Genomic DNA, 18,341 nt, shown 5'->3' with positions numbered 1-18,341 from the left:
TAGAGTGAGGGGGGGGGTGGGGCTCTGAGGAGGCTGAGGCAATCTCCATCCCCTCCCAGACCAAGTCATGACATCACCCCCGAGGATTTCTTAAAACTTATAAAAATAGCACTGGAAAACTGTATTTTCATGTAAAAAAACCCAACAAAACAAACCGAAAAGCAGCCCCTAGAGCTGCCCTTCTCCCACCCCCATCACTCTTTGTCTTTGCAGACCCTCTTAGAGGGTTTCTCAATGTTCCCAGCAGGGCCATGGCTGCCCTGGCTCCTCTTGCTGTCCATGGGGGGCTCCTCCTCCTCCTTCTCCTCGTTCCCCCCCAGCTCCAGCCCGGGGGGGGTCTCGATGCGTCCCCTCCTCACGAAGTGGCGGATGCGCTGCTCCAGCCCCTCGCACTTGGGCCTGGCCAGCAGGGGTTTGTAGGTCCTGGCTTTGACCCCCTCCACAAAGCCACTGACTTGGCTGTGGAGAGGAGGCTTCATATCCTCCCACTGGACAGTGGTGGTGTTCCCTGGGCCTGTAATAATTAAAAAAAAAAATAATCTATTTAAATGCTTCTATTTAATAATATTTTTTTTAAGCTCTCCCTCCTCAATCCTACAAAACCCCTCCCTTACTTTTTCCAGCAGTCACTGGAGCAGCATCCAGCCCTTGTAACATGTTCCGTAGCACCTGAGTTTTCACTGCCTGGTTGGCCCAGAGCTGCTGCAGGTGGGTGATGTTGAACTCCTGCACTTCTGGGTCATAAAACCACTGCAGGTTTTCAAACTCGCAGTCGTAGAGGACGAGGGGAAACTCGACTGCCATGCTGGGGTAGAGAGAGGGAAGGGGTTACCATCAGGAAAAAAAATATGTTTCAACCTGTTCTTTCTTCCCAAACCACCCCCGTTTTCTACAAAACTGATAAAAGCTGTATTAGTTTTAACCAAATACCAAGACTAAAGCCACCAGAAGCTCATCCAGGCTGAGATCCTGAGGGATACCTCCCGGAGAGGTGGCTTCACCTCCCAGCTGAGGAGCCATTTGCCAGCAGCTCTTGGCATGCAGCCGTGGCTTGCCCTACCTGTACTGTGGTTTCCGAGGGTTCTTCTCCACATCCAGGAGTTGGTCAATGATCTCCGGGCTCTCCATCCTCTGCCCAATGAGGAAGAGGATGGCCATCATGCAACGGACTTGGTGGTAGAGGAACGCTTGGCCCGTCACTTCAAACTGGCACAGCCGGAAGGGATCCTGGAGCTCTGTTCCTCCTCCTCCTCCCTCCACCCACGTCACTTCAGCTCTCAGGATGGTCCTCTGGAAGTTGACCACCCCGTTGGCCACGTCCATTTTACAGAGATTTCGGAAATCGTGGGTCCCCACATACCTCTGGGCCGCCGCCTGCATCAGGGCCACGTCCAGGTCTGCGCAAGGGAAGAAGTAGCGGTAGGTCCTCCTCAGGCAGCTGAAACGGGCACTGAAATGGGGCTCCACGGGGGCCCAGGCCAGCACCCTGATGTCAGGAGGCAGCACCCTGTTGAGCATGTGGGTGTATCGCAGCTCCTCCTGCCCCTTCAGCTGCTTCCCCTCCGACAGGTTGGAGCGAAGATCCAAGGAAATCACCTGCAGCGGGAGGATGAGGCAGCAGATGGGAGCCTAAGGAACCCAGGAGCCCCTCCAGCTGAAGGAGCCTGAAACCAGGAGGTTTTACCAACTCCTTCAGCAGGAAGAACTGCTGCAGAGGTTCTCAGAAGATGCTCCCTGTGCCTTTAAATAAAACAGGGAAAGCTGCAGGCGCCTACATCCCACCCTCCTAAAACAGCTTCAGCTTTAAACTTCAGGCACCGGTTTTAGGCTAGAATCTGCCTTTTCACTTTATTTCTTAATCCTGAAGGTGATAACTCAAAGCCTGGCTGGGAAACCTGTGTGGAAACCTCAACGCTTGAAACAGAGCAAGACCAAAGCAACTTTAGCCCTGATTTTGTGCAAACTCTCCCCCTGGTAGCCAAGGAAGGGGAGGCGATGGCCGCCTGCCCACCCCACCGGCTGCCTGGCTCCTCTTGCTCCAGCTCCCACTCCCACGCTGCCTTCCGCTCCCCTCCGACCCTCCAAACAGGAATTCCACTGCCTGCCTCCCCAGGAAGCCAGCCAGTTCTCAGATGTATCTTTTTTTTTTTTTTTTTCTGGGCTTAAGTTAAACCAGCCAAGAAGGCTCTGCCAAGAAAAGGGGGGAAAAAATTCATTTCATCTGCTCAGAATAGGGAATAAAAAACCCCCACCAGTGACAAACACTTTGAAGGGCTGAAATCATCCTTCCGCAGCACGAAGCCACGGCCAGGCTCATCTTCAAGGCTTTAAACACCAACCCTGACCTGTGCTCACCCCACCAGATTCCATCCCACCCACCCAAAACCCAGGAGGGGCTGATCCCCACCTGCCCAAAGGCGCTGACCCCCTTGTCGGTCCTCCCACAGCGGTGGTAGTTGGAGCTCTGCCTCTCCTCCACCAACCTCGTCTTCTTCAGAGCTTCAAAGAGCTTCTCCTCGATGGTGTTGCTGGTGTTCTCCTGGCTGGCAAAGCCCTGGTAGCTCCAGCCCAGGTATGCCACCCTCAGAGCCACGTGCCTCTGCCCGTGGGCCCCGAAGTCGAAGGGACGGCGCTGGCGTTTCCGCCCTTTGCTGGCGGCTGCAGGAGCCTCCTTGCCCTCAGCACCTTTCTCATCCTGGCCAAGCTTCTCCTGCAGCCTCCTTACCTCCTCTTCCAGCTCCCTCACCTTCCTCAGGAGCTGCTCGGGGTCGGTCACTACGCTCCCCTCAGCCATTGCCTCTGTAGGGAAAAGGAATTAGAGAATTTACCCTTTTTTATTGAGTTTTTATCACACCTGGAATAATTCTTCAGGTTTAACACCTTGGTCTTCCCAGCAGAGCCCAGGAAGGGCTGAACTCGGGCAATTACATCTTGCTCATGCTGCTTTTTTTTGGGTTTTGTTGGTTTTTTGGCACTTTCTCATTGCTCCTCTTCCCAGCTCAGCTCCAGCAGTGCCTTCCCTCTCCCTTTTTCCCATCCACACTTCAGACAGCCTGCCAACGACTGCCACTCAGCCCACCGTGCCATCTGCTCCAGGATTTCATAACAACACCCTCAAAACTTACATTTTTTTAATCCATAAAAGATCTCCTAAGCCTGGCAAAAAGCTTCCTTAGCTCTTTAGTTACTCCACTTTATCACAACCAAAATCAGGCAGGTTTGGTGGAGCCACACACACGAAATGACTGCTCCTGACCCCATGGAGTGGACTCAGAGCCACTTTATTCCTGCATGGAATTCATTTGGGTTGGTTTTTTGTTTTCTTTCAGGATCACCCCAATTTGGTGAAGATGATGGAAGAGACCAGAGGACTGGAGGAGTATCCCTGGGATGATGAGCTCCTGGCCATGCTGACCCACAGCAAGCAGCCACCCCCACACCACCATCCCTGTGACGAGGTTTCTGTCCCCTCAGAGTCACCTCCTGCCCCTCCCCAGGCCACCACCAGGCAGCTGGTGATGAAGAGGAAGGTGCTGAGGCACAGAGCTGATGGTGGCACCGAGGTGTGGGACGAGCCAGCAGGTGGGGAGGTCACCAGCTCCCCGCAGATCCATCCTGACGATGACGATGACATTTCCGAGGGGGAGATGGGGAGCAGCAGCAGCAGCAGCTCCCTGGAGGACTCCCTGTGTCACCAGTGGCCTCAGGACAGCCCCATTTCCCTCCCGGAGGATTTTGAGGAGCCAAGTTTTCTCAGTTCCCAGGACACCCCCGTAGAACAGCCCAAGTCTTTCATCCCCCCCCGTCTGGAGCTGCTGAACCGGGCTAAAACCGACCCAGTCAACAAATATTTCGAATACAAACGGGACTGGGAGAAATTCTGCATCCCAGGGGAGGTGCCGAGGCAGGAGCTGCGCTGGAGCGTGCGGGAGCAGATGCTCTGCCCACCCCCAGCACCCCCCAGGCCCCAGCCCACCCTGCACCCCAACACTTACACCGTCCCCACCCAAAAAAAACGGGCGGCCCTGCGCTGGGGGGTGCGCTGGGACCTGGCCCACGGCCTCCTCCCACGGAAAAATACCTGAGGGGGCTTGGCTTTTTCATGGATAATTTGGGAAAATCCCCTTTTCCTTTCTGTTATCAATCCATGTTGTTGTTTGTTTTTTTATTTTAATAAAGGGTGTGGATGGATTTGTTTGGGTGCTGGGAGTTAAGTGAGAAGGGGACTCTCCCCTGGGGGGGGGAGGTTCTGGCACCCCAGGGACCTTGAGGTGTGGAAGTGGGGGGGATCTCTGCTTCCAGCATCCCTCGAACACCAGGGGTACAGTGGTAGCACCCTACAGGGTCCCCATCTCCAGCAAGGGACCCTCCCCCCCTGCCCCAAGTCCTACTGAGTCCCTGTCCTCAGCACCCTGCAGACCCCCCACACCCATGGGGGTCCTTGTCCCCAGCACCGTAGAACATCCCAGCTCTAGGGAGGGTCTGTGAGCCCTCAAAGCCCAGGGGTGACAGTGCTATGGGGTCCATGCTCCTCCAGCAAGCAGGGACAAAGGTCCCACTCCCCCCTGTGGGGTCCCGGGACCCCCCTTCCCCTGTGCGGTTGTCTCTGCCCCCCAGCACCCCAGGGACCCCCGAAACCCCATGGGGGACACCAGCACCCTACAGGCTCCTTGTCCCCAACACCCTGCAGACCACCCCTACCCTATGGGGGATCCTTGTCCCCAACACCTTAGGGACACTCTGGATCCTATGGGAGAGTCCCTGCCCCCCCAATGAAACCCCGAATCCCATGGGGGGGAGGCACTGCTGGCCCCTACCGGGTCTCTGTCCCCAGCAGGGGACCCCCCAAACCCTGCAGTGTCTCCAGCCCCTCAGGGCACCCCCCTCACCCTATGGGGGGGGTCTCTGTCCCCCCTCAGCATCCTGCAACCTCCCACGACCCTATGGATGGGCTCTCTGACCCCTTCAGCCCCAGCGCCAGCTCCTCCAGGACCCCCCCCGGCTCTACCTGTGGGGCGCCGCAGGTACCGGATCCGTGTGGTTCCGTGTGGGCCCGGTACCCCGGAAGTTCCCGCCCCATCCGGAGCCACGGTCCTCCCGCACCCTCCCGGCCGCCAGGGGGCGCTGCCTCACCAACCCCTCTGCGGCCGCCAGGGAGCGCTGCCTTCTCGCCACACACCCCCCACTCCGCCGTCCTCCCGGCCGCCAGGGGGCGCTGTCCGTGCGGCCGTTGCCATGGCGGAGGCGGGGGACGGCGGGAGGCGGATGCGGCGGCCGAGCCCCGGGCTAAGCCTCCGGGCCCGCTCCGCCATGGCCACTGCTTTCCCCCGGCTCTGGGCACCCCCGAAACGCCCTGACACCCACCCCGCGTCCCACCGCGGCGTGGGGAAGGAGCGGGCCTCGCCTCAGCCCCACCCGACGGGCAACGGGGAGGGGGAGGAGGAGGAGGAAGAAGAGGAGGAGAGAGGTGGGGCCTGAGGGGGCGGAGAGAGGGGGGAAACTGAGGCAGGGAAAGGGGGAAACTGAAGCAGGGTAAAGGGGGAAACTGGGGCGGGGCAGCCTCCAGGACCTGTGTAAGGGAGGGGGAAACTGAGGCAGGGCGTGGTGCTGAGGGGTTCTGCGGCTTCCCCCCCTTCCAGTGTTGTTGGGGGTCCCTGGGGTTTGTGTGTCCGCATCCCCCCCGTGTTTGCAGCCTGGGGAAAGGGCATTGTGCGGGTTTTTTACCGTGTTTTTTCCCTTCCTCTGCACCCCAGTGGCGGCAGCAGAAGCCTCCCTGCTGAACAAGCTGCTCCGCACGGCGCTGGTGGAATCCAACCACCGCGTGGAGATCCTGCAGCAGGATCCCACCTCCCCCCTCTTCTCCGTCAAATCCTTCGAGGAGCTGCCCCTGTGAGTGCCCCCCCCCCCCCGACCCCAAGCCCCCAAAATCCCTTTTTCCACCTTAATCCAATTGTTTGTTTGTTCCCCCCAGGAAAAAGGAGCTTCTGAAAGGGATTTACATGATGGGCTTCAACCGCCCATCCAAAATCCAGGAGACGGCTCTGCCCATCATGCTGGCGTACCCGTCAGTAAATCCTCACACACCCCCCGGACCCCTTCCCGCAGAAATCTCCTCCCCCCCCTCACTCCTCCCCCTTTTGCCTTTCCAGCCCCCAAAACCTGATTGCCCAAAGCCAGTCAGGAACTGGCAAAACGGCCGCGTTTGTCCTGGCCATGCTGAGCAGAGTCAACGCTGCCGAGAAGCACCCGCAGGTAACGGCGGGAAAGGGGAAGCAGCAAGGGGTTCCTCCCCCCACGAAGAACCTTGGAAAAAAACCTACCCGGGTTGGGGGTGGGTTTTTTGTCCCCATTTTCAGTTTTATCTGCTGGGACAACAAAGCCCCAGGGCAGCAGCAGGGAGGTGCCTGCTCTCAGGAGGTGCTTTTTTCTTCGGCTAGAATTTAATTTTCAAACTGGGTGACTGTTTGGTGGTTTTTTTGGGGGGTGGGGGTGACAAAACATCCCCTCCTAGGGCAGGTTCAGCTCTTCCCAAGCTCCAAAATGTCTTTGCTCCAAGGGGGAAAAGTTTCCCCCCTCCAAAATAATTCACCCCCTGCTCCTCCAGCTTTGCCACAGCCCCAACTCCCTCACCCCCAGTGCCCCCCCTGCCCCTCCGGGGGTGTTTCCTCCCCTTCTCACCCCCATTTTCTCCTCTCCCCCCAGTGCCTCTGCCTGGCTCCCACCTATGAGCTGGCCCTGCAGATTGGCCACGTTGTTGAGACCATCGGGAGGTTCTGCCCTGACCTCCGGGTCACCTTCGCTGTGCGAGGCAACCGAGGTGAGTCCTGGCCAAGGTTGCCTCTCAGAAACCTCCAGCCACACCCAGCAGGATGCCTGTCCCACTAAAAAGTCTGTTTTCCCCAACCACTGCCTCTTCCCAAACTCCCTCCATCCCTCTGGGGATGGTTTGCACCTTTCCTAAGGGGAAAAAAAAGGGGATTTTCATCAAGTTCTTGGCCGTGACTGAGGTGGGAGCAAAAAAAGGGATTTTCATCGAGTTCCTCTTGGCCCTGAGCTCCACCAGAGGGTGGGATGGGTGGTAACTGGGCAGCCCCTCCACAGTCCCCCGGGGCACGGTGCTGGAGGAGCAGTTGGTGATCGGGACGCCGGGGACAGTGCTGGATTGGTGCTTCAAATGGAAGTTCCTGGACATCAAGAAGATCAAACTCTTCGTGCTGGATGAAGCTGACATCATGATTGACACCCAGGGACTCGCCTGTCAAAGCATCCGTGTCCAGAGGTGGGGCTTCCCTGTGCTTGGTGTCCCAAATTCCTTGGATTTTCATCCCTCTGGGCTTTCCTCTCGCTTCCCTTTCTCTTGAAGAGAGGAACCCTGAGGGGTTTGAGGTTCTAAAACCCCATCTCCACCCTGGGCTGACTCTTGCTCTTCCCTCCACCTCAGGGCTTTACCTCAGGGCTGTCAGATGCTCCTTTTTTCTGCCACCTTCAAGGAGACTGTGAGGGCCTTTGCCATCCAGATCATCTCCAACCCCATCGTCATCAAACTGAGGGAGGATGAGCTCACCCTGGCCAACATCCGACAGTTTTACTTCGTTTGCCAGGGCCGGGAGGAGAGGTACAGAGCCCTCTGCAACATCTATGGTGGCATCACCGTTGGCCAGGCCATCATCTTCTGCCAGGTATGACCCTGCGGAGAGGAGCAGCTCCTGAAAACCTTTTCATCCCCTTCCTTTTTCCTTCATTTTGAACCTGGAGCTCACAGAAGGAAACAGGGAGGAACTTGGGAAGGTGGAAAATACCAGTGAGGGGCTGCTGGGCACGAGTGGGGTGGTGGTGACACCTTCTCTCACCACCTCCCCAGACACGGAGGAGTGCGCAGTGGTTGGCAATGATGATGAATGATGATGGGCACCAGGTTGGGGTCCTGACAGCAGAGCTGAGTGTGTCCCAGCGTGCTGACATCATCCAGAGGTTCCGTGATGGCAAGGAGAAAGTCCTCATTGCCACCAACGTCTGTGCCAGAGGTACCACCAGGGAATGGGACACGGGAGGCTCCTCCTCTTCCTTCCAGCAACAGCAGCAGCATGGGCTGGAGCTCCAGATCCTTCCTGGTTTGAAGAGATCCCTTTTTTTCTTCTTTTTGTTTTCATCCAGGGATTGATGTGCAGCAGGTGACCATCGTAGTGAATTTCCAGCTGCCCACCACCTCGAGGAACAAACTGGATTTTGAGACCTACCTGCACCGCATCGGGCGCACGGGGCGCTTCGGGAAGGACGGCATCGCCTTCAGCATGGTGGAGAAACACAGCATCCCACTCATCCACATGATTGAGGAGCACTTCCGTGAGTACCCACCAGGATCCTCCTCACCTCCAGGGGCATTTGGAGACCTCTGATCCCTCCCCACCTCATTCTCCAGCTGCAAATGGACCCTCTTGGGCTGCTCCTCCATCCCACTTTTCCTTCCACCTCCTCACCCTCCTCACTCCAAAGAAGTTTCTTTCCAGCATCTCTTTTTTTTTTTGTTTTTTTTTTTTTTCCTCCTTCAGGCATTTTTTCTGCCTTCACCCTCCCAAGCCCTGAGCCCGTTGCTCATCCCTGGCTGTGGGAGAGCTGGAGTCACCCGGGTCCTTCCCAAGCACAAACCCATCATCACTCATCAACATCCAGAGGATTTTCAGAGGAAGATACTTGGGTGTTTTTTCCAAATCCCAGTGAATTTTTAAGAGAAAAGAAGGTTCTGGAAAGCTTTTTGCATGGCAGGAAACCACTTCCCTGCCTCATCCTCATCCTTGGAGTTGCTGAATCTTCTTGGCCATCCTTAAATTTCAGTTTCATCCTTTACATTTAAACACCATTGAGGAGACATGAGTGGAGTTTTTGCAAACAGCTGCAATGAAACACTTCAAATAACCACCAGGTGGATGAGTCCAAGCGTGGAGTCAGCCAGAGGAGCCCAACATGGGGCAGCTCCTGCTTCATCCACACCATTCCCATAGGGATTTCTCCCAGTTTGTACTGGGAATCCTGCACCCAGTGCCTGGCAGGAGCTTTCTGGCTGGTGGGGTGTGGGGCTGGACTGACACTTTACTGACACTTTTTTTCATTTCCTTCTTGCAGAAACCACCATCAAGCAGCTGGATCCAGATGACATGGATGAGATTGAGAAGCTTCAGAGCTGAGTGAGGAGCTGGAGGGGGGGTTTGCTCGCCCCCCAGTCCCAGTTTTGGTTTGAAAAAGGGAGGAAAAAGTTACATTAAGGAGGAAGGTCTCCCAGTTCTTGTCACTGTTGGGCTTTGTTGAGATGTTTTAGGAGAAAGTGAGGAGGGATAAATCTCTCCTTGGGTTTGTTCTGTGTTTTCTCTCCAAGGTTCTGGTTCCGTAGCCATGACTTGAGGCTACAAAGTGGTTACTTGAGGCTACAAGGTGGCGTAACACTCCTAAAAAACGGGTTGGAAAACGGAATGTCTGGTAACCAGCCCCTAAAAAATCTCCAGGCAGTGGTGGGTGGAGAAAATCTGGAGAAAAACTTGGGTAAGAAAAGGAAAGGCTGGAGAATGGTTACTAAAAAATACCAAGCCAGGGTCACTAGAGGGCAGCAGAAACCCTCCCAAACCCCAACGCCAGCGTTTGGGGTGCTAGAGGTGTAGGAGGGGGTGAGGTTGGACCCCCTGGGGTGTGTGTGGGGGGGTTTCCCCTTGGCTGTCCCACAGCTCATCAGTAAAATGATTTCTCATCACCCAGAGGGCTCCTGTGTGAATTTTTCCCTGATTTTACCGCATGTCCCCCCCCCCTTGCCTCTTGGTGGCCACCCCTGTTGGGAATGGGATACACCAGGCTCTGGTGTCCCCTCCCCAAGTGCCCCCCACCCCTCAAAATCCTCTGGGGTTGCATTACAGCCCGGACACCCCCCATGAATCTTTGATGGGAGATGAAATATCAAACCCCGACAGCACCTGCCATGCTCCCCCCTTCACCCCTCCCTCCACCTTTTCCCAACCATTTCCCCTTTTTTTAAGCAAAAATCCAAACTGGAAGGGGGGCTGGGGGATGATGATGATGACACTCAGGTATTAATTAACCCCAAAAAGGGGTGGTGGTGGTGGAAGGGTTGGTGCCATTGATGCACCGAGTGTGTGTGGTCTCAGCCCTGATTGCAGCAGGGTTGGGTTTCCCCCTCCCTCCCCCACATCCCTGTTATTTAATTATCAATAATTAACGGTTAATCAGGGCCGGGCTTCATTCCCCTCCCTGGGGGGGTGGAGGAATTGGAGAGAAAGGGAGAGCTCAGCCCTGGACATGAGAGGGCCCTGGATCCTCTGCCTGCTGCCGGCGCTGGTGGGGGGTGAGGAAAACCCCCGCTTTTCCCACAGAAATTGTCACCGGGGGGGGGGGGGGGGTAGTTGGGTTTGGGGGAGCGTGGGGAGGGGGTGAGCAGAGCCCTGAGAGTCTCGTTCCCCACCCCCCGGGTCAGGGCAGCCGCTGAGCGCCGTCTCCGGGAACTACGAGGAGCGACGCGTGACGGGGGTGCGGGGTCAGGCGGTGGAGCTGCGTTGCGGACCCCCGGGGCTCACCCCCTCCGTGGTCTTCTGGAGCTTCACGGGAGGTCCGGGCCCGCCCCGGGCGGTGGCCGTGGGCAACGGTGCCGAGGTGGCGGTGGCCCCCGGGGCTGTGGCTCTGCTGGGTCGGGTGACGCTGAGCAACGGGAGCCTGGAGCTGCGGGAGCTGCGGGTGGGAGCCCACGGGAGGTTCCTCTGCCAGGGGCTCTTCCCGGAGCCCGGACACCTCCGCGTGGGATACGGTGCCGTCCTCCTCAGCGTCCTGGGTAAGCCACCCTGCTAGCCACCCTGCTGCTCCCGGTGGGGTTGTAGCCCCTCGCCAATGGAGTCTTCTGCTGGCTGCTGAGCCAGGGTGGGCTCTGGGGGCTCCTGTCAGGAGGGAGAGGGGGCCAGTGCTGGCAGCCCGGTGGCCACCTCCACCCGGTTGCCCCCAGTGCCCGTCTCCAAGCCCTTCGTGCGGCCAACGGCATCGGCAGCAGTGGAGGGGACGCCGGTGGCCCTGAGCTGCACTGTGCGGGAGGGGACGGAGCCGCTCAGCTTCTCCTGGCAGCACCAGGACCCCCGGGGGGCCCCCTTGGCCTCCCCCCCAACCCCGAGGGGCTCTGGCGACCACCTGGACCTCAGCCCGGCCAACCGCAGCCATGCAGGCTGGTACGCCTGCACCGTGGGCAACCAGGTCAACAACCAGACCAGCGAGCCCATCTACCTGGACATCATCTGTGAGTGGCCCAGGGGCTCACTGCCCCTGCCCAGGAGGGCAACTGAAGGGTGGGAGGGACCATCATGGTGTGGCCATGGCCACCAAGATCTCTGCTGCTGGGGTTTGGCTGTGGCCCTGGCTACCGTAGGCCCTCCCACCATGCTGGCTCCATGGCCACCATGGTACATCCGTGGTCACCATGACCACGTGGTGCCCGTGACCAACCATGCTGTGTGCCATGGCACCTCCACAGCCACCACAGCAACTGTGCACCATGCCACCAAGATTTGCCCATGGCCATCATGGCATCACCATGATATGTCCACAGTCCACCACAGTCTGTCTATGGCTACCATGGTCCATCCATGGCCACCAAGCACCATGTCACCAGCCTCCCTTCATGGCCACCACAACGTGCCCACAGCCACCGTGCTGCACCCTTTCTAAGGAGTCTTCCCAGCCGTTTCCCACCAGTGGGGAGGATGCCCCAGGAAGGGCTGTGCCCACTCTTGAGGGGACAACCTGGTGGCTTACATGTCCCCATGTCCCCACAGATGGCCCTGACGAGCCAACCATCAGCGTGGAGCCCTTCTCCCCCAAGCCAGGGGGCTTCTCGGCAGGGGAGGGGGAGGAGGTGGTGCTGAGCTGCGTGGCCCCCTCCAACCCCCCCAGTGGGTACATCTGGCTCCACAACAGCTCCCAGGTCCACACTGGCCAGACCTACATCATGGCCTCCATTTCCCGCACTCAAGCAGGCACCTACACCTGCCTGGCTGAGAACACCCAGCTCCAGACCCGTACCCAGGCCACCATCCTCCTCACTGTCTACTGTAAGTAGCCACCGGGCGGGGGGAGGTGGCCTGGTGGGTCCCTCCCAGGGAGAGATGGACCACGGTGTCTCCCCAGTGAGGCTGTGGGTGCAAGGGGGCAATTTGGGGTGGGGTGGGATGGGATGGGATGGGGGGGGGTGATGCCCATCCCGGCCTGGAGCTGATGGCCTCCTGCAGATCCACCACCTGGCAGCCCCAGCTGCTCTGCCCTGGCCACCGATGACCAGAGGGCAGTGGCCCTGAGGTGCCACTGGCCAGGGGGATTCCCTCCTGCCCGCCTGCGCTGGGTGGGACCGGGGCCCCCCTGGGAGGAGGAGGATGCAGAAGAAGGGACGAGTTTTTCAAGGGCTACCAGCATCCAACCTGGGGTGGCCACCAAGAACAGCAGCTCCTTCTCCTGCCTGGCCTCCCACCCGGCCCTGCCGCAGGGGGCTGCCTGTGGGACCACCCTCTGTGAGTGCTAGACCCCCAAAAGTCCCCTCCTCACCCCCTGGTGGCACCACGGTGACCCCGGCGCTGTGGAGGGGCCCCTGGGCTGGCACTGGGACCTCCAGCCAACCAGACACGGAGGCCACCCATCCTGACGTGACTCCATCCCCAGGGGTCCCGGACGGTGGCCCCTCCTGCGTGGCGGCGGCCACCAAGGGGGATGACTACGTCATGCTGCGGTGCTGCTGGGAGGGGGGGACACCCCTGGCCACCCTGCGCTGGTGGGATGGCCAGGGCAAGGCCTTGGGTGACCCCGGACCTTCCACCGTCCTCCTGGTGCTTAGCGCCGGCGGCAGCCTCAGGGGAGAGGACTTCATCTGCGTGGCCACGCACCCCCTGCGCCCCGCCGGCGCCCAGTGCCGCCTGCGGTTGGGTAAGCCGGGCCTGTCCCCCGCTCACCGTGAGGTGACACCTTCCCCACCTCACCCTGAGGGGACACATTCCTCCCTCACCCAATGCAGAGGTCCCCGTGCTGGAGGTGGAGAGGAGTGAGGTGGCGGTGCTGGAGGGCGGCGAGGCGCGGCTGGCGTGCCGGCAAGGCGGCGGCGTCGACCTCGGTGCCACCATGGCTTGGTATGACCCTCAAGAGCGGGAGGTGACCCCGGGGATGGCCAAGTACCGGGTGGAGCAAGGAGAAGCTTGGCTCAACGTGACGGTGCAGGACGCCGAGTGGCCGTCGGACAGTGGGATCTATCGCTGCGCCGCCGCCAACGCCGTGGGCACCGCCAGCTGCCCCGTCCACCTCCGTGTGGAACGTGAGTGCTGGGAAGGGATCCAGGGGTGGGAACTCGGGTGACTTCCTGCAGGGCGGTTGCACTAAATGACCCCTCCCAACCCAAATTGTTCTATTACCAATCAGCTCCAGGACAACTGGTTGCTGCCAACTCACCACCAAAAAATTTTTGGACCATTTTGTAAAATAATGTGTTTTTTTTTAAAAAAAACACCACAACTAAAAATTAAGCATTCGGGGGGGTCAGACTAGGTGACTTTTAGAGGCTCCTTCCAACCTAGATTATTCAATGAATCAGTCCAGGACAACTGGCCACTGCCAACTCACCACTGACAATTCTTTTGGAATATTTTCTTCAACCAACATTTAAAAACCCCATTCAAGAATTAAAAGAATTTTGAATACTGATGCAAAACACCTGGAAAATTGAGCCATCCAAAAACATTTTCTAAAAGTCATGTTAAAGACACACAGAACTCTTGAAAATATCTTTTTTTGAAGTGATGCTCATGCCTGCTGACCCCTCATGAGCTGTTGGAGACACGAGACCAAAAGGTGACGGCATCACCTTCACTTCATCATTCATTTCACCTCTCAGACATTCATAGGAATTCATTTAGAGTCATAGATCCATTTCCCAGCCCTGCACCGGCGCCTCACACTGGGGTGGTGGCAAGTTGTCCCAGTGGCCAGTTGTCCTGGTGACCAGTTTTCCTGGTGACCAGTTGTCCAACTGCTCCTTACCCCTGTCTCACCTCAGGGTACCCGCCCCCCCCCAACGTCACCATCAGCAAACTGCGCTACACGCGGGCGCGCACGGAGGTGCGGTTGGAATGGCGGACGCAGGGCGCCGGCAACCTGACCGGCTTCGTGGTGCAACGGCGCCAGGCCAAGGGCCCCCCCAGGAGGGTCCCCGGCCCCTGGGAAACGGCAGCGGGTGACATCGAGCCCCACTCCCGTGACCGGCGCCTGGGGGGGTTGGACCCGGCCGTGGTCTACGCCTTCCGCGTCCTGGCTGTCAACCACCGGAGGGCCGGGCACCCCTCCGAGGTGCAGACGCCAGGTGAAGGGGGTGGGGGGGCACCCATGCTGCTCCCTGGGGGCACAGCGGGGTCGGAGAGGAGACGGGCACATCCCGACCACTGGCAGTAGGTTCCAGAGTTAACGGGAAGAAGCTCCCGGGTCCCTCCGGCATTTCCAGGCTTTCCCGACCCTCGCGTTGGGTGGTGGTGGCCGTCACCTCCCTCTCTGCCTGGCTCCCATAGCTCCTGGGGCAATGAGTTAATTACTCTCAGGGTAATTAAGCTCTCGCTCTCTTCCAGCCGAGCCCCCGTTCGAGGCCTACCCAGCCGTGACAGGAGCGGCGGTGGCCGGGATGCTGGTGGCCATGGCAGCCTCGCTGCTGGCCATGCGCTGGGTGGCCCAGCACCCAGACACCCTCCCACGTGAGTGCTGGAGGGGAGCGGGAAGGAGACACCAAACCCCCCCCCCCCCTCCATCACTCCCCCGACACCCCTCTGTCTGTCCCCAGGCCTACATCACCTGCTGTTCCGCACGTGAGTCCCTCAGAGCCCCCGCCCCGGCGCTGCCACAGCCCCCGGGTGACACCACACGTGTCCCCTCCCACCAGGGCTGGCGCCCAGGAGCCCATCCGCACGCCCGAGGATGCCGAAGCGGCCGCAGGCGGCGAGGAGGGAGCAGAACCAGCACCCAGCCCTGTCCCAGCAGCAGGTAACATCACCCCAGGGGTGACCCAGGGCTCAGCCACCCACCTTGGCCACCCAGCACCCACCTGGTGTCACCCACACCCCCTGCAGAGCCACCCTCGGCCCCACCAGAACCCACTGAGGACCCAATCAGCATCACCACCGCGGTGACGGCGGCGCCATGAGCGCTCCGGCTTTTCCTCCCTAGTGGGAGGATTTTGGCGACTTCTGGAGCTCAAATAAAGATTTAGGCTCAAAGAAACATTTTTCTCACCGATGGGAGAGGCAAAAAACCCCACAGGGTGACGCTTGGCGTTGTCTGGGTGATGTTTCAGGGTGACGCTGGGGTTTGGGGAGTGTGAAGATGTGAGGTGGGGAAGGGTCTTCCACCTTCATCCCTAATTCCTCCTTTCTCAGACCAAAGCATGAGGTTTTCAGAACTGTGGTTAGTGATGGCTGCTCCCAACAGCAGGATCCAAGGGAAGGGTGGAGCAGGTCCTGGCTTGGGTTGGTTTCTCTCTTATTTGGTGAAGAACCTGTTGGGAAATAGCAAAAGTTGAGAGCCCGTCTCATTTCAGGATTAATCCCCAACTCCTGCCAAAAACCACAGCATCACTCTTTATCAAATCACCCAAAAAAAAAATCAAAATCTCCACCCCAAACCCCTGCCAAAATGAGATGGTTTCAAAAATCCACCCAATTCCCAAAGGCATATTCCAGCTTCTTAGGAACACAGTGTCTATGTGGTTGTTTAAAAAAAAAGAAAAAAAATTAAAAAAAAGTGGTTAAATCTTGGTGTTTTGGGAAAAGGAAGCAGCCAGGAGTTAAACCCCAACCATTTGCCTGCCAAACAGCATCAGAAACCAGAGCAAGCCTTGAGCAGGAAAAAAAATCAAGGAGTTGAGGAAAGGAGATGAACAAGGAGCTGTGCAACCTTAAAAAACAAAAGGCAAAAATATATATATTTAGAAAGCATGCCATAAAAAGGAAAAAAACCACCAACACTTAAACACAACTCAGTGCTGGCAAAGATGATTGCAAGAGCTTCCTCCTGGAGCAGAAATTGCTTCCCAAAACTCATTCTTGGGCTGCACCTGCAGCACCTTCACTCCCGGAGGGATCCACGGTGGTTCCAGCCTTGTTTCCTCCTTCCTGGAGAGGAAAATCCTGGTTGGGTGAAAATTCCTCCAAACACGTGGCCCCAAGGCAGTCGTAACTCTGATTTATGCCCCTCCTGGTGGAGGTTTAGAGGCTCCTGGGTTGATTTTTAGGGGGGAGGGAGGGCTACAGGCAGCAATTTGGTTGAATTTCCTCTGATGAAATTTGGAAAGGCAAAAAAAAAAAAACCTCAACAAAAAAACCAAAACTCCATCATGGTTTTGGTTTTGTTTTGGTTGTTTTTGCTTTTTTTTTTTTTCTGAAGCAGGAGCTGCTTTGACATGAGCTGGTTTATTTTTGAGGCTCCTCAAAGCTCTCCAACCCCTCACAGCGAGGGGTTTGGCTCCTGCCAGCTGGATTTCACCCACAAACCTGAGGCTTAGCAACCACCTGAAGACAAAAACAATGGTTCTGCTCCTCCAGACAGGCTGGATGGACTCAAGCCAAGTTTATTTTCCTTATTTATTCACTTCTTTACTCACCGGGATCTCAGTCCATGGAAGGAGAGGTCCAGTCCTGTACTGCTGAGCTGTGAACACAACACGGAAACCACACTCTGCAGTTCCCATCCTTTCTTTTTTATATTATTACAATTCTTTTTTGTTTGCTTTTTTTTTTTTTTTTTTATAGTGTTGTTTTATACACATAACCAGGCAAGTTTGGCGGGAGGTGGGAAAAGGGAATTTCAAGGCATAAATAATATAAAAAAGGCAACCATCTTGTTTGGTTTGGTTTGTTTTTCACAACAAGATACATTCATCTGACCCTACTACAAAAAAATAAATAGTGACTCTCTCTGTTATAATTAACATCCCTCCATCACTCCCTTGGGTGCAGCGACTCCGCTGTGCAGTTCCTGGCGTCAAAAGTGGGGACAGGAAGGTCCCTGCCCTCAGGTCTCTTGCAGCTGGAGCTGTCGAAGGTCCCCAGAACCATTTAAGATGACTCCAGATGAATTCCATCCTGGTTTTTCCTTACAGTCCTTGGAAAGAGGGTGCAGAATGAGGGGACTCCAGCTCAAAATGGAATTGGATGTCTCCGAGTGCACGCAGCTGTCGCCTGCAAAGCGAGAACAGGGCGGGTTGGGTTGGTTCAGTGGTTGTCTTGGTTTTTTTTTATTCTCTTCTTTTAGGCTCAACAGACCCACAAGCCCCAAAGATTCAAATTAATAAAAGCAGGTGATGTTCTTAGAGCTCAGGAAGGTTTCACCTGTCCCAACAAGCCTATTTTTTTTTTTGGTGGGCTTCATTGCAAGCTTCTCCTTACCACTAGTGCAATCCCCGGAGAGGTGGTTCCTGCCCTCCCAACAGCAGGAATGTTGGGTTGAGGGCTGCTCCATTTTCTCCTTGCCATCCTCCTCCAGCTGGGCACTGCACTCCGGGATGCTGGAGGCCAAGCACATGGCCACCATGACATGGGGGTTCAGAGGTTTCATCTCCAACCCCTCCTGCTGATAAGGTGCGACGATGGGCACGGCGGGCAGAGCGGTGCTGCCAAAAGTGCCATTGGTTTTGGTGAAACACCTGCAAGGGGCAACACGAGGCAAAGCTGGGTTACTCAGAGCTGCTTCTGCCCACCAGTTCCCTTGAGAAACTTCAATTTTTAAGTCCTTTACCCCATGTCGTTCACAGTTAAATAGACATTTTTGGATCAATCTTGATGTTAAGAAAAGGAACAAGGGGTTTTTAATCCCACCGGGCAGCCAAAACCACTTGAAAGACACACTCAGTTCCTCCCCCTCATTGACTGTAACCCTACGACCTGACTTGTGAGTCCATTTTATCCATCAAAGCAGCCCAACAAACGAGGTTATCCCTGCCAAGAAAAAGAGCTGAAGTTTGGAACCCAAACAACAAACTGAAAACACCTCAAGAAAACAAATCCAGAGTTATCGGAGCAAATGCAAATTAAAAAAATACAGCAGGAATATGAACCATGCCCAACTCTGTAACTTGGACTGTGGCCCTAGAAGACGTGGGTGAAATGGAAGTGAAATGGCTGCATCAATTGTTCCAGCCAAGATATTTAACCTGAAAACAAAAAGGAGCTGAGCATTGAGGTGTTGTATACCATGGAAAATACTACTGGTGCTCAGAGGCCCGGGAGCAACGTGGCCTCAGCCAAAGTTTATGTTTTATGGAAGTAATTCCTACATAAAAAAGCTCC

At 56.7% G+C, this 18,341-nt stretch overlaps 5 protein-coding genes and 1 long non-coding RNA gene across 7 annotated transcripts in view; 4 read left to right on the top strand and 2 right to left on the bottom strand.

The window, feature by feature from the left end:
• Nucleotides 1–86: 86 nt before the first annotated feature.
• Nucleotides 87–5,116, bottom strand: PUS3 (pseudouridine synthase 3). The gene is made up of 5 exons (XM_071769168.1): nt 5,009–5,116; nt 2,408–2,799; nt 1,061–1,596; nt 615–805; nt 87–514 (listed from the first exon to the last, which is right to left on the bottom strand). The coding sequence occupies exons 2-5, from the start codon at nt 2,792–2,794 to the stop codon at nt 195–197; spliced, it is 1,434 nt and encodes a 477-aa protein (XP_071625269.1). The 5' UTR covers nt 2,795–2,799; nt 5,009–5,116; the 3' UTR covers nt 87–194.
• Nucleotides 1,331–1,940, top strand: LOC139807784 (uncharacterized). Its single transcript, XR_011730676.1, has 2 exons — nt 1,331–1,419; nt 1,570–1,940. It is a non-coding gene; the product is annotated as an uncharacterized lncRNA (long non-coding RNA).
• Nucleotides 2,389–4,191, top strand: HYLS1 (HYLS1 centriolar and ciliogenesis associated). The gene is made up of 2 exons (XM_071769172.1): nt 2,389–2,572; nt 3,330–4,191. Exon 2 carries the CDS (start codon nt 3,351–3,353, stop codon nt 4,083–4,085), a length of 735 nt encoding a protein of 244 aa, XP_071625273.1. The 5' UTR covers nt 2,389–2,572; nt 3,330–3,350; the 3' UTR covers nt 4,086–4,191.
• Nucleotides 5,117–5,214: 98 nt separating the features above from the next.
• Nucleotides 5,215–9,741, top strand: DDX25 (DEAD-box helicase 25). Of its 2 annotated transcripts, none has more exons than XM_071769162.1 (10): nt 5,215–5,467; nt 5,754–5,889; nt 5,972–6,064; nt 6,150–6,252; nt 6,703–6,817; nt 7,102–7,279; nt 7,442–7,679; nt 7,862–8,024; nt 8,155–8,343; nt 8,550–9,741. In XM_071769162.1, exons 1-10 carry the CDS (start codon nt 5,236–5,238, stop codon nt 8,849–8,851), a joined length of 1,749 nt encoding a protein of 582 aa, XP_071625263.1. In that variant the 5' UTR covers nt 5,215–5,235; the 3' UTR covers nt 8,852–9,741. The 2 variants fall into 2 exon arrangements, with proteins under 2 accessions (XP_071625263.1, XP_071625264.1); XM_071769163.1 differs by having other exon boundaries at nt 5,216–5,467; nt 9,121–9,741.
• An 80-nt stretch (nt 9,742–9,821) lies between these two features.
• Nucleotides 9,822–15,279, top strand: VSIG10L2 (V-set and immunoglobulin domain containing 10 like 2). Its single transcript, XM_071769161.1, is given in 12 exon segments — nt 9,822–10,345; nt 10,475–10,825; nt 10,994–11,278; nt 11,814–12,089; nt 12,267–12,542; nt 12,691–13,021; nt 13,023–13,333; nt 14,072–14,374; nt 14,634–14,756; nt 14,843–14,867; nt 14,942–15,042; nt 15,129–15,279. Coding segments are annotated over 12 exon segments (2,502 nt in total). The 5' UTR covers nt 9,822–10,299; the 3' UTR covers nt 15,203–15,279.
• A 1,615-nt stretch (nt 15,280–16,894) lies between these two features.
• Nucleotides 16,895–18,341, bottom strand: part of CDON (cell adhesion associated, oncogene regulated) — a 47,382-nt gene continuing 45,935 nt past the window's right edge. The window contains 2 exon segments of the mRNA XM_071769176.1: nt 16,895–17,234; nt 17,442–17,698. Of these exon segments, the coding sequence (XP_071625277.1) occupies nt 17,068–17,234; nt 17,442–17,698 (424 nt within the window). The 3' untranslated portion in view covers nt 16,895–17,067.

Source organism: Heliangelus exortis, chromosome 26 (genome assembly GCF_036169615.1).
Source record: "Heliangelus exortis chromosome 26, bHelExo1.hap1, whole genome shotgun sequence".
In the NCBI taxonomy this organism is placed as follows: Eukaryota; Metazoa; Chordata; class Aves; order Apodiformes; family Trochilidae; genus Heliangelus; species Heliangelus exortis.
This window is presented reverse-complemented; position numbering and strand designations above follow the sequence as displayed.